General features: G+C 42.6%; 1 protein-coding gene across 2 annotated transcripts in view; it reads left to right on the top strand.

Moving 5' to 3' along the window:
• Positions 1-14,634, top strand: part of cdh11 (cadherin 11, type 2, OB-cadherin (osteoblast)) — a 137,036-nt gene that overhangs the window by 106,902 nt on the left and 15,500 nt on the right. For both annotated transcript variants that reach the window (XM_049600516.1, XM_049600517.1), the window contains exon 8: positions 5,741-5,928. In XM_049600516.1, coding sequence (XP_049456473.1) covers positions 5,741-5,928 — 188 coding nt within the window. The remainder of the gene's footprint in view (positions 1-5,740; positions 5,929-14,634) is intronic.

Raw genomic sequence — 14,634 nt, forward strand, 5'->3', positions numbered from 1 at the left:
ACGTGGGAAACACAGTTGTTGTGAGGAGTCAGTGCGGATGGGCTCTCTAACCACAGGCCATCCTTCTGTTCCTGTATCCAAAGCGGATATAAAACATTTTTCAAATAACATAAAAAGGACAAAATGGAGGTTTTACAACCCAACATATCAGTCATAAGTGTTTACAAAGTACCCCTTTGCATTACTTCTGTGCATCACAGGCAGTTTACATCTGTGATACAAGACAACACATCAAATAGCAATATGTTGTGGTAGTGGCTACCCGTGTAAAAGAAAAGGAAAAAAAGTGGAAGCAGTACAAACACCTGCAAGAAAAGCCTCCCAGATGGTGTGAATGAGGACAGTGATTACTTATTTAGTAGTTGGGCAGAGTGAGAGAGAGAGCGGGGTGGAGAGAAAAAAGGGAAATCAGATAAGCAAGTCAAGAAAGAAAACAGAGAAACAGAGGCAAAGCAGAGAGAGAAAACACAAGGAAAGAGATAAAAACAGACAGGAAAAGATATACGGCACAGCTTGACTCCTTCTCATGTGTTCCAGCAGCTTTTCAGTTTCCATTCAAGCTGTTATATTTCTTCTTTCACTCCGAGGCTTGATCTCTCTGCCTCTCTGTGTTTCTCACAGACTTTCTGTCCTTGTAATTCTCTCCTTTTCACCTCATTATCAAGCATCTTTGCCACTCTGAGAATCCATCACGGCACAGACAGAGGGAGGGCCAGAGAAATAAAGACAAAAAACAAGCGACTGTTCTTTAACTCTCTCACTTCAGTGTGTATTCGACCAACATGACAGCGGTGGTTTTGTTGAATATGGGTAATATGTGTCAGCCACCGCTTCGCAGCCTGCTCGACCTCATTCTTGTTTAAACATGAGAACAAAGCAGATAATAAAAGACATCCGAGACTGTGAAAGATAATCTACAGGATGGTATTTGCACATATCATTTACCTGCAGTGTTTTTTTAGGATTGCTATTATAGAACCGTCTATTCTCATCACCAAAAACCAACAAAAATCAGTAAGAAAAAAAAGAAAAAATATGAAACCTGGATGAGGAACTTATAATTAATATCTGGCCAGAAATAAAGGGCAATATCATGTGTAAAATATATTAAAACCAAGAAGACACCTAGTGTATCAACGATCCAAAAAAATATCAACACCATGTCGACTTTTCTTGAAAGTCGTGGCGCATGTACAGACCTGAAAATGATTGTATCCAAGCTATTTTTGGTACTAAAGAGACTTTCACACATTAAATCACAAGAACTTGCAGTTACAGAAATGTGTTTGACTTTGAGTGCACTTTATTGAGGGCAGTAAATTTACTACCATCATCAAAAGTGAGGAAATTACAGCATGTAGCAACTCTGAAGCTAAATGGTCCAAATCATGTTTGAATCACGAATATGGAGGCTGTGACAAATAGTTTTAACAAAAATTGGCTCTCCGATGGCGGCATGGAGGGCTGTTATAGCTTTAAAAAATTAATACATACAGATTTCTTTACATGCAAGTGGTAAATTTGTGAATGTGTCTATTATCTGAGATTAAAGTGGTAAATATATGAAACAAAAACAAACAAACAAACAAACAAAAGAAAAACTCGGATATGTTTTAAAGTCAAAGTGGTAAATTCATGAGAAAAAAATTAATATTTTCTGAGATTAAAATGGTAAATAAAAAAAACAAACTTGGATATTCACTGAGATTATAGTGGTAAATTTACGGGAGAAAAAAATGCATATTTTCTAGACTTAAAGTGGTACGAGAAAAAAAAAAAAAAACACTGCCAGTAAGTCAGGTGACAAAGTCTATGCAAGGAGGAACGTACCAAGAGATCGTGTGAGTCAATAATGAGTGCGGTTACATGATGCCTTTTCATTCAGAATTAAATAAATCTGACTGAAATTGTGATTCTGAAGTCTTTCCAGGTAGTTTACATGGGAAATATTCATTCTGAATGAGGGTTTACACAGAGATCAGTTTAATCGCCTTTATTCAGGTCTGCACAAAGTTTGGGGCAGGGAAGGTTTCTGATTGGATAGGGGGCGGGGCGGATGTTACGTGTTTACGTTTACCGGAAGAAAACACTGTAGTCCTCGCTCCGGATAACAAGATGCTTGAAATGAGGAAACGAGCATGCGCAGAAAGACTGTAATGAACTTAAAGAGAAATGAGTGTAAACAAGTGCGAGAAATTCTTTCATCCGGAATATGAAACGGAATATTCCAGCCCCTTACATCGGATTGAATTTTCCACTGAGCATTCAGCACCCTAAAAACTGAAAATAAGAAGTCAACTTGGTCTAAAAATTATTAAACTAACACTGACTCACACAGGACAATGATGCTGGTCTCCTAAATCAAAGTCCTGAACTTTAACCAATTTACCCATCATGACGTCCTTCCTGTGTGGACTGTTAAACTACGTCACCTGCCTCTCTGGCAGCATATTTGTGATTTTTAATCACATAAATCTTCCACTTAGAGAACATCCATGTTTTTCTTCTTGTAAATTTACGATTTTAATCTCAGAAATTCTGAGTAATTTCTTGAAAAATGCAACCCCCTGCCCCAGCTCTAATGGCCCTAACACACTGTCACTCTGTTCACCAAGAATATTTTGTTGATTAAATTAATAGGTCTCCTTCAGGAATCAGTTTAATACCGTTCACCACAAAGCAAAACTCTGAGCTGATTGTAAGTCCACACCCACCACAGCAGAATTACAGCACACCGCAGAGACATATTAGCTTTACGCATGAATAACAACTCTCCGGTTAATAATTGGCACTTAAAGAAATAAATCCATAAATAGATGCTCAGCTTGTTTTGAGAAAACAACTCTTCTGGGAGAGACGCAATATGTTTCCCAAACTATACTAAAGCTTTGTTAACCAGTCCGCCTGCCAAGTTTAAATTACTGATATATTCACCACATTCAATATAAAATGCATCTACAATATTGTCAGTGATAACACATAAAAGTCTCCGCTCATAAATTACAAAGTAATATCAGGCATTATTGTTGGTAATCCCATTAAAATTACTGATCTAAGAGATTGCGGTCATTACATGAGTTACATTTATGAGCCTCTTTATTGGTGTTTATATCTAAACTTTGCTGGTTTTATGAGCTCTTCCTTCGAAGACTGGACATCTGTGTGAATACAAATTGTGCAATCATTTACGGGGGGGGGGGGGGTAATGAGAGCATCTAATGACTTTCTCAAACTCTCATACTCGCTTTCTCACGGAGTAACTGGTGGAGAAGAACATTGGATTTTACTGAGGAAAACAAGTAGTGGAGATTTACGAGTGCGTAGCTTTTATTTTCCAGAACTCACATTTGCTTCTACTGTGGTCCTCGATTGTAAATATACATTTCCTGTATGAGCTGTGCCTCATTTTAGCCCGCAGCCAGGTACGCCAGGCTGCCTGTGTGTCCTGTCATACAGTGTTTAACTCAGCTGCCAGGAGCCATTGAAGTTAAGCTACTTAGGAAAAGCAAGAATGGAACGACAGGAGAAGAGAGGGAGGAAGAGGGCAAAGGGAGGGCAGGGAAGAAATGAGCTTTTAGCCAGAAGAGGCAGGCAGAAGGCAGGAGGAGGAGGAGGAGGAGGAGGAGGAGGAGGAGAGGAGGAGGAGGAAGGATCGACATGAGAGAAACGGGGCGGAGAGGGGGAGGAGAGGTGAGGATGAATGAAGAGATTTAGAAGGATGCTGTGGAAAGGAGAAGCAAATGAGGGATGGGGAGGGAGGGAACAAAGTTACCGAGTGAGAGTGGAGCAGTTTGGAGAGGAGTTTAGAAAGCAGGGACAGAGATGAAGAGGAGAGATGGAGACGAGGGATTTGGCGAGGATTGGAGGAGATGTGGCGGAGGTGGAGGGTGGCAGGAGAGATTTGGGCTGGATGGATCAAGTCCTGTGAATCGCTCTCCTCTCCCACTCGCTTCTGCTCTGAAGCCACATGGCCAAATGAATTTCATGATTCACGGGATTGCTACACCTGGACAGGCAGGATAAACATGCTAATGGTTCACAAGCTATAAAGTGATGAGTCCACTCTGTGCTCAGTGCCTGAATCATAGAAGAGGAAGAGGAGGAGGAAGAAGGAGGAGGGATTGTGGAGCTCCAGAGAAGATGGAGGAGGAGGAGGAGGAGGAGGAGGACAGATTTGAGGGAAAAAGTAGATGTAGGATGATGAACAGAGGTGACATATGATAAAAGTAGAATTTCCGTCTCATGGTCGTCTGCCTCTGCGCACCACTCAGGTTTCTTTTACAGTTTACGTCCATGTCTGTGAAAACATGGATGCCTCCCACTCATCTTTCCTAGGCAGCACAGAAAATATACACACAGTTTCAAAATCAGAGTCACCAATTCATCATCTGATCAAATGTCTCGCCTTCTGTTCCTGAGATATGGTGTTGAGTAATGGCCAGAAAAGTGTTTTCACAGAACATTATGATGTCACAGTGAAGCTGACCTTTTGGATATAAAATGCCATCACTTAATTTTATCCTGTCGGATATTTATGGGAAATTTTGTCATAATTAGCCTGTGATTTCTTGAGTTATGGCCAGAAAAACATATTTTGTGAGGTCACTGTGACCTTGACCTTTGACCACCACAATCTAATCAATTGAGTTCAAGCGGATGTTTGTTTCAAATTTGAAGAAATTCCGTCAGGCCGTTTTTGAGATATTGTGCCCACAAGAATAAGATGGACGCAAGGTCACAGTGACTTTGACCTTCAAACACAAAATTGTAACCAGTTCATTGCGCAGTCTAAGTGGATATTCGTGCCAAATTGGACGAAATTCCCTCAAAGTGTTCTTGAGATATTCCATTCACAAGAATGAGACGAATGTAGGGTCACAGTGACCTTTGACCACCAAATTCGACCCACTTAATCGTTGAGTCCAATTGGACGATTTTGCCAAATTTGACAAGACAAAACAATTCCCTGAAGGTGTTCCTGAGATATCCTGTTCTCAAGATTAAGACAGACAAGGTCAGTGACTTTGACCTTTGACCTATGACCACTGAAATCTCTTCAGTTCATCCTTGAGTCCAAAAAAAAAAATCCCCCAGAGCATTCCTGAGATATTGTGTTCACAAGAATGAAATGGCCAAAGTCACAGTGACCTATGACTACCATATTATAATCAGTGTATTGCTAAGTCCAAATGGACATTTGTGCCAAATTTGAAGGAATTTCCTCAGGGCTTTCTTGAGATATCGCATTCACAACAATGGGAAGTACGCATGGACAACCCATGTTTCAAGCCACGGCTAACGCCGGCGTGGAGTCATTATGAGACAAAGGAAATATGAGTGAGGACTAAAGGTTTGGGGAAGGAGAACATAAGAGATGAGTGAAAAGGAAGAGGATAAAAAAAGGAGAGAGACATATGGTCCTACTGCTCTCATTCTGCAAACCAGGTGTCTACTCCCTCAGACACACACTCACCTGACACTATAGGGGGTATTAATATCCTTTGGGCCATATGAATATCCTTTGGGCCATATGAGACAGATGGCATGGTTCATGTTAATGCTTTTCTGCCCTCCAAACTGACCCTGCTTCAGATAGTAAACACAGTGGCAGCCAGCCAGGAATTCTCTACAGACTCTAAAGAGTGAATACAAAAGTGAGCTGCGACCAGAAGCTGACACTAACATTGCCGACCAGCCAACCAGCGCCTAGTGAATTTTATCTGCCTGTGTTTTCTCCCAGGTGTGTATCCCATGTCTGTATCGGAGGATAAAGTGCCAGGAGAGGAGGTGGGCCGTCTCAAGGCCAAAGACCCTGACCTCGGAGACAACGGGATGGTGAAATATCGCTTAACGGATGGAGATGGACTGAGCATGTTTGAACTGAGCACTGACTCCGAGACCAAAGAGGCTGTTATTAAACTGAAGAAGGTAAGGAATGACAGAAAGAGACTTTTAACTACAATGAAATGCGTCTCTGTCTGTCTCTCTTTGTATGCATGTCTCTCTTTGACCAATCATCTGATCAACTATACATTTGGAGTGTGTATCATCATAGTCATGTATTGTGAGAGGACCCCTATTAAATCTTTAGTCCCATCCAGACCGTCACGTCAGCCTTGTGCTTGTGTAACAACAGTGTTCACACTGACACTGCAACACATTCTCACTCCGACCTCGTCACATGTCCACGTTCGGTCATGGACTTCTCACGTTGACATATGATGTGTAAGGCACCCTGGCTACATCAGTTTTTGATGTTCTGGGACACCGTGCCAACTTCAGCCTGTTACATGCATTGTCTGTTTTCAAAATACACTTCTGTTTTCACAGGAAATGTACAGTTTGCATACAGTCTCTTTCAAAATAAACGCACAAATTGGCATCTTTTTTATTCAAAGTAGTTACGTTTAGCAAACACACACACACGGTTGGGTTTAGGACAAAAGAACAGGGTTTGGCTTTACATTCACACAGGAAGCAAACAGCGGCCTCCTGGGTGAAAGTCGGTAGTTGTTGGACCAAACCATCGCCCCTCCAGCCTGCCCAACTTGTACTTTCACCCCCTTAATTTACGCTGTTGTCCGGCCGTGTTTCCCCTGATGCCGCTGGCCACAGTTAAACAATAATGGCATACCACTGCATACCATGCTGATGAGAGAGGACGGCTTTTCTCGTTGGTGTCTGATGCCCGCAGTCACTGCCAAAGTGCTACTATTTGACGACTTTGGAGTGAGACCAGGTTGGTTTATGTCCATATGATGGGTGTCATGGGTGTCAGTCCAATATTATTTCAGTCTCTGCCAAGTCCTTAGGGTAACGCTCTACTATGGGGCACCTGGTGGGTTCGTAGGTAGAGCAGGCGTTCCATATATACAAAGTCAGTGTCCTAGCTGCAGCAGCTGTGGGCCCAATTCCAGGCTGTGGTTTTCCATTGCATGCCATCCCATCTTTAAATGCTCCACCAAGTTCACCAGCTCGTCCCTAACTGTGTTTGTCTGTTGTCCACCACAATTGCTGGAGCTTTTTCTCTGAGAACAGCTGCCTGCTGCTGCTGAAAACGACACTGTGAGAGCAGTGAGAGTGAATCCAAAGAGTAAAGTTACAGCCAGACAAGGGCTGCTATCAGTCAAAGTGTCCCTCAAAGGAATGAAAACTGAAGGCTTATTTTTGGTTGAACAAATGTGGTCATCCTATAATTGAAACTCCCTTTTGAAAATAACTACAATGAAGGTGAAATTCTCCGACCAGTTGAATTTTCTTCAATTTCGTAGATCAGCAAATAGTATGATTACCAGTTTTCATATCAGGGTATATACTGAAACTGGTACACTGCTGCAGCCCAATGCTGGACAGCAAAATGATGAGTTGAATCTTTGTATATAGCTCCATAAAGCCGAGGTTCAGCAGATACAGGAAATGATTCTCCGTAGGCTCATCACTACAGCATTGTTTTCACATTAAAAAATCATAGCCGCTTTAAGGAAAGGCAGAAAAGGGTAATTTGGTAAAGGAAATGAGCTTGAAAGGACAGAAGAGACACAGTCGAAGCTACAAAAAGTTGTTCAGATGCATGAGTTGTTGGGGATAAAGTAACAGTATGTTTTACACCATAGAAATCTAAATGCTGCAGAGCTGACAGGAAAGTCAATATTTAACAATTTATTTATAGCTGACAGCTCGCAATGACAGCAAGATCCACAATGGAGGGAGAGAAAGCAGCAGTGGAGACGTTGGCTGCTTTTGTTTTTGTCATAAAAATCCTGTAGACAGAACATTCGATTGGTTGAAGCAGTTTCTGGTAAAGAACATTGGTCAAAATTAGCTAATAGTGGCTGCTCTCTGGCTGCACGTCGTCATCCACTTTTTCAATTTGCCAGCACAGACATGTAGCTGGGAAGGCACTTTTTCTCAAGACAAAGCAGTTCAGTGTGAGCCTCGTATAGCCTGCACTCGAGTCCAGGTTGTCGGTTAATGTAATGGGTTAAAAAAAAGAAAAAGATGGGGGGGTATGAGGGTGGGTGGGGAAGCAAAGTGTTGTGTTTCCTTCTCCGTCGACCCTCATGGTTTCTTATTGTGTTTGATGTGAACACTGACTGCCATGGTAGTGGGGCTGAGTGTGAGAGAGTGCATTAACTTTCATGCTTCCCTAGGCCAGAGAGCTCATCTCCTGCACTGTGACTGTAACTCACACATGCACACAGACACGCACACACACACACACACACACACACACTGTAGCTTTCGGTGATCCAGCTCAGCACACACAATTACTTTTTCTTACTCTCTCTGTGTCTCTCTAATGCACACTCACACACTGTCTCTTATTCTCTCAAATACACACAGCGCTCTGTCAAATACACAGAAGCCCTCTCTCTCTCTACACACACACACACACACACACACACACACACACACACACACACATTGTTGTATGTGTAGCTGCAGGTCAGGATTATGAGCTGAATCTTCCAGCGAGCTGTGGTAGCCTGCTTTTCCCTCCCGGGGCGTCCAACCTCTCAGTCTCTCAGTTAAAAAATAATAGCATTTATAGTTGAGCTATCAATGTGTGGGGGAAATAAGAAGGAAATGTACACCAAAGTCAGTCTCTAAAAAAAGGCTGGGGTTTTCTTTGGATTGTTATCCTAGAAATTAAAAGAGGACAGTTTTAGGTTTGCCAGACATTCAGCCCACAGAAACGCAGCGTGTCCTTATCTGCTGAAAGGCCTGGCATTCAAATATGTAATTACAGCATGTGCTTGAAAAGTGTGATGGCATCAAGCTGCATTTCCTGCCCAGACAGCGAGGACGTAGCTCAGAGGAGCAGCCGGCCTTAACCCACAGCTCGTTTTTACTGATGCTGTGGGAAAATCTCTGTCTGAATCAATCGATAGAAGTCTGTTTCATGCTTTTTTTCTCACAACCGTCTGCATGAGCGATTCCTTTGGAGCTCAGCGCTGGAGTGCGGCTTTAAGACTGCCAGGGTTAGGGACTCTCATCCCACTGGTGTCACCAGGACCGAGCAGGGAAATGAGTGAGTGATAATGATGAGTAATGCGCCCTCTCCTCCCTCAGTGATGTGTGTGCCCTGGAGCAAGGCAGTTAACCCACAGATCAGCAGAACAGCAGAAAACTGCGTGATTGTAGTGGGCAGCGCTCAGGTGGGAATTTGTAAGTTTGACCGGATTTGAGTAAGAACTGAAATACAGATTGCCTCTGCCAGACAAACTGTAAAATGAAGCACACATAAACAGTTAAAATGTGCAGCTTACAAGAGGAAGATCCCTCGAAGAAGTTGTTGGAAGCAAACCAAGTTAATGTAGTGATGAGCAAAGCAGGACAGCCCCATCAAAGCAATGAGAGCAACTGATTACACTCAAGTGGAGCACTGTGTTTGTGTGTGTGCATGTGTTTGACTGTAAACGAGCCAAAGGCTGATAACTTTGCTTGAGAAGCATTAAATGCATGAAAACAACTTACGCTAAACTCACTCTAAAACTATGCAGGACCATTGACCTCATTGTAAAAAACAATTCACACACACACATACGCAGCACAGTGGAATGAAGCCACATGTAGACGCAGACATTAAGCTAAACTTCAGTCTTTCTAGAAAGCAGTAACACTAAGATAACAGCTGAACTGTGCATCATCGGTGACTTGAAATGAAACAACTGATCTTTTTTTTTATTATTATTATTTAAAGGGATAGTGCACCCAAAAATGAAAATTCAGCCATTATCTACTCACCCATATACCGAGGGAGGCTCAGGTGAAGTTTTAGAGTCCTCACATCACTTGCAGAGATCCAAGGGGAGAGGAGGTAGCAACACAACTCCACCTAATGGAGGCTGACGGCGCCCCAGATTCAAACGTCCAAAAATTGAAACCACAAAATATCTCCATACTGCTCGTCCGTAGTGATCCAAGTGTCCTGAAGCCCCAACATAAAAAGTTGTTTGGAAAAACCTCATTTGAACTCTGTTTTTAGCCTCATTGTAGCCTGTAGCTCTGACTGCCTCTCTGTGCACCGCACTCACGTGTGTGCGCTTGCGCGAGACCGTGAGACATGGGCACCGCCTTCATGTGTGTTCACGTGCTTTCGCTGGTCTTGCACTTGGTGTACACAGAAACAGAGCTACAGGCTAAGCTCCGAATGACTGACATGGTATACAGAGACCGTCAAAAACCAGTGCTAGGACACCAACAAAACGGGCTGTCCTTTCATGACAGGATGATAGGCCGCCGGTCCCCATTATTGTTTGACAGTGCCTAGCACCATCAGGGGGGAAAAACAGCAGGACAACAACAAAGGGGACAACAAGCAATCTTGACTTTCACGCCACTCTTTGTCACAGACACCTGCAGACACAATGCAGCGGCACAGAGGAGGAGAAACTTTCCACCATAAGGCTCCGAGATAACATTATCTTCTCTTCCGCTTAGAGGTGGTGAATTCACAGCTCACGGCAAATTAATATGACACAGTCTCTGGCTTTTATTCAATATCTAGCATCGGCAAAAAACGGTGTTGGGCATCCTAATCCATCGTTAGCGCTGTTAGCTCGTTTACTATATTATGCGAATGCTTAGCCACAACAACTAGTCTAACTACGATTACTCGGCCAACTATCCAGTGCTCGTCCCTTTAATACTCAGTTTTAAAGGCAGCCTGGTCACTTATATATATATATATATATATATATATATATATTTAATATGAAATCACGTAATGGTTCTGTGTGTGTGTGTGCGTGTGTGTGTGTGTGTGTGTGTGTAAGCCCACTGACTGACGGCAGGAGCTATCGCACAACAATCCCTCTACACAGATCCCCGTGTCTCATGGAATAATAGCTTAATAGCCTGATGCCGATTTGAACTGTGTGTGTGTGTGTGTGTGTGTGTGTGTGTGTGTGTGTGTGTGTATGTTTATTATGTCGTGATGCCTCTCGGGGGAAATCAACACCTTTCGCCCCCTGAAGGCAGTGTCACACAAAAATTAAAGGCCAAACACAGCACATAAACACGCACACAACAACACACACAGAGTCGCACCTAAACACACTTTCAAATCAGCGTTGGGAGTAGCCTTCACTAATCTCTATTCTCTCACTCTCCTCACAAACACACACACACACACACACACACACACACACGGGGATGAGCTTTAATCAGCTATTCTCTTTCAACTGTGTCCTGACGAAAGCAGTCCGCAGAATATTAAGGAGCTGAGTGTGTGTGTGTGTGTGTGTGTGCCAGAGACAGCGAGGGAGGGGGGAGGCATTATTGTGAATATTATTATCTCACACTGATTACACAAAGAGGGAGAGAATGAAGAGAGAGCGACTCTGTAGACTGAGAGATGGAGAGAGAGGGCAGAGGAGACGGAGGGAGCGTGACGAAAAAAAGGGAAACTGAAAGAACTGGGTCACATCTATCCTACTAGCATTGTACCTGTCATCAACACGTTAAACAGCGACACCACAGAGTCAGATGCCGCTGCGACTGAATGAGCCCAGAACAATCCATTGAGAGGAAACGTCCCTACAGCATTGAGTCATTTGGCAGCTGCATTACATGAAAACAGCTCTGAATCTGATCACATTAAAGAGCCTCTGCATGCTGTTCTCAGAGGTGTTACCTGCAGCTGATGAGGACTGGCCACCATGTTTGATCCCCGACAACAGAAGGGAAACAGTATAATAATATAATTCAGTGGGTCAATAAAAAAGCAGGGTTGCTTCAATATAACATAAAAAGATGAGACATTCTTTAATGTGAAATCTCATCCATCAGCAGCTTCCACCCATAATACTCAGTGTCCTGGTGACTATCCTAACTCCTGGTAAACCTTGTGTGTTAAAGTCATAAATCTATCGCAGCTTCACTCTGCTTTTACAACAATTCACACAGGGCTTAAGAGCCCGCTCTCCTCCCAGTGGGATTTCATTAAGTGATGGTAGCCAGGAGATGAAAAGATCAAGCGTGCTCCTGGGAATCTGCCAATTCAGCTATACTGGCTGGAAAAATAGTGGTGGGGTAAAGTGGTTATTATCTGGGTTCATAATACAGCAATGATACCCAAAAGAGTGTTTTTTTAACGGTGATTACGGCTTTGACGGAGCTACGGATGAGCGCATGGTCCCAGCCAAGTGTTGTTGGCAACGCACAAGTCCTCATAATCATGGCAGAGAGCATCCCTATGGTATTATGGCTTTTATACAATGACTGCCAACACATTTGTTGACTTAAAGGTTTTCCTTGCTGCACTCAGCACAGAAGAATAGAAGCGAGGAGAAAGAGGAAGAGTCATTAGACGCACAACTATCTGGCTGAAGGTCATTGCTTTGTAATTGCTGCGACACTTTCTTATGGCTGAATGAGAGTGTGTGATGTCTGAGTGTTGAGCGGAACACCTCAAAGCACACACACTGAAGTCGATTCAATATCAAGGCTATTAAAGTCAATGGGTTTCCACCAATATAGAGTAAGTGAATTGAATCTGAGTTCAATATGACTGAATTGAATCTCAGGGTTACTATGTTGGCCGAGCAAACTGTGATATCAAAAAAAGCAATGCCAGAGAATTTGAATAATAATTAAGTCTTAACTCAGGTGTCTCGACAGCCACTTTGTTGATGATGTCGGCATCAGACATTCGACACACAAAGGCACCCTTCTCAGCGATATGATACGGACCAGGCAGTGGCAGTTTGTAACACCGTTGGCAGCTACCTTGATATAAAGAGAGAGAAAATAGGGTCAAGGCGAGGGTTAGGGTTACGGTTAGGGTGAGGGTGGTGGCTGGGTCAAACAAACCCCAGACTTTCATCCAGGAGCCCGCTGTTCGTTTCACATGTGAATTTTAAGCCAAACTATTTTGTTTTTTTCTGACCACATGCTTTTGTTGCTTAAACCTTGGTAAATAAACCTTAAAATTAGTTGTAGTTCATTTTGAAAAAGACTGTATGCATTAAACCCTTTAAAAACAGACCTTTGACTGACAGCTGTGGGAGATCGTTGTTTGAAAGAACTTGTTGAAACAGATCTAAACTAAGAAGCATAATATCAAGAGCATTCATTCTCTTTGCAGCAGAAAGCGTAGACTTCTGTCCTCCCTGTCATCATGTCATGACCTTACGTTGCCTTACCAAACATGCCGTGCAAACATGGTATTTTGCCGCATTTCTTTCCCAGTAATGGCTGCGAGTAGCGATGCAACGGTATGAGACTTTCAGGGTACGATAGCCATCTCAGAAAATACTGCGGTTTCTTGGCATCACGTTTTATTATTATAACTGAAGCTTGAAACCATTTTGTGAACTGAAGTTTGTGTCAAAAGTCTCACTTTCGTAAATGACTAAAATAAAGGGGAGATTCAATGTCCAGTTGAATTTTGTAGCTAGGCGTATGTAGCCTACATGGCATGATAACCATCAATTCATATATCACCATATACCTTGATACCTTGAAACTAGTATATTGCTGCAACCCTTGCTGCGAGAAATCACTTCCATAATCCTGTAAACATATCAATTTAAAGCTAGGGCATTCATTGTTTTTACAGCAGAGAGCTAAGGCTTCTATTTCCCCCGCTGTCATGTCATGACCTTATGGTACCTAATGCACACAGTGTTTTGCCAAAATTCTTCCAGAATGGTTGCAGGAGTTGTTGTTTGCATAATCCTGCATATTTAATTTAATTTTATTTAAAATAAAAACCACACTAGCTAGAGCATTCATCCTTTGTGCAGCAGAAAGCTAAGGTTTCTTTCTTCCGTGTCATCACATTGTACGCTCATACTGATGTCATTGTGCTGTTTTACATGTGGTGCAAAAATGCGTAGTGGCACCAGAGGAATGAAGGATGAATCTATCACAACGCCTTAACACTCTGCCTATAAAAATGAGCATATCTCAAAACTAAGGGATATGAAGTATTTGAAGGTACCCCAGAAAATCATCACAGTGAGCAAAAATACCAGTGTAGGCACTGGCAGACCATTTGTATTGCTGAGTCCATAGGGTTAACAAACAGAAACTGTACATTTTCTATGGAAACAGAAGTTTATTTTGAAAAGACACACTGCATGTAACAAACGCAAATTGACAAACTATCCTTCAACGTCCAGAACAGTCGAGGAGGTTACCAAGTGTGTCATATTGTGTGGTATTTGAGAAGCTGGGATGGGAACATGTTGGTCTCCATTAAAAGGGCAGAATAAAAGGAAAACTATACAGTGTCACTGTAGTTCTTGTGGCCTGGGACTTCTATCCCATCCCCACCTGGTCAACTAAAACACTTGCGACTCTCTTTTTATCACACAGCGTCCCAAACTCCCAAACCTAATCGTGCCTCATTAAATCCACGCTTGCACTGTTTTCATCGGATGATAAAAAACAAACAGAAACAACCAACTGGTTCATTTTGGTCCCAAAATACTCCCTTCATATCATAATACATCAAACTAACTGACGTGAGAGTCAGCATTTGGGTTACTCCTGGTTTTGATGGTGTGTAACAGCAGTGATAACAGTTGGACTGCTGCTGTCATTTCAAGTGATAATGTCCCTGTTGTCATTCGTGCAGCAACAGCTCCCCCTAGCAGAGGACCAGGACACAGCACTGGTCACTCA

Source organism: Epinephelus fuscoguttatus, linkage group LG16 (assembly GCF_011397635.1).
Source record: "Epinephelus fuscoguttatus linkage group LG16, E.fuscoguttatus.final_Chr_v1".
NCBI classification, from domain to species: Eukaryota; Metazoa; Chordata; class Actinopteri; order Perciformes; family Serranidae; genus Epinephelus; species Epinephelus fuscoguttatus.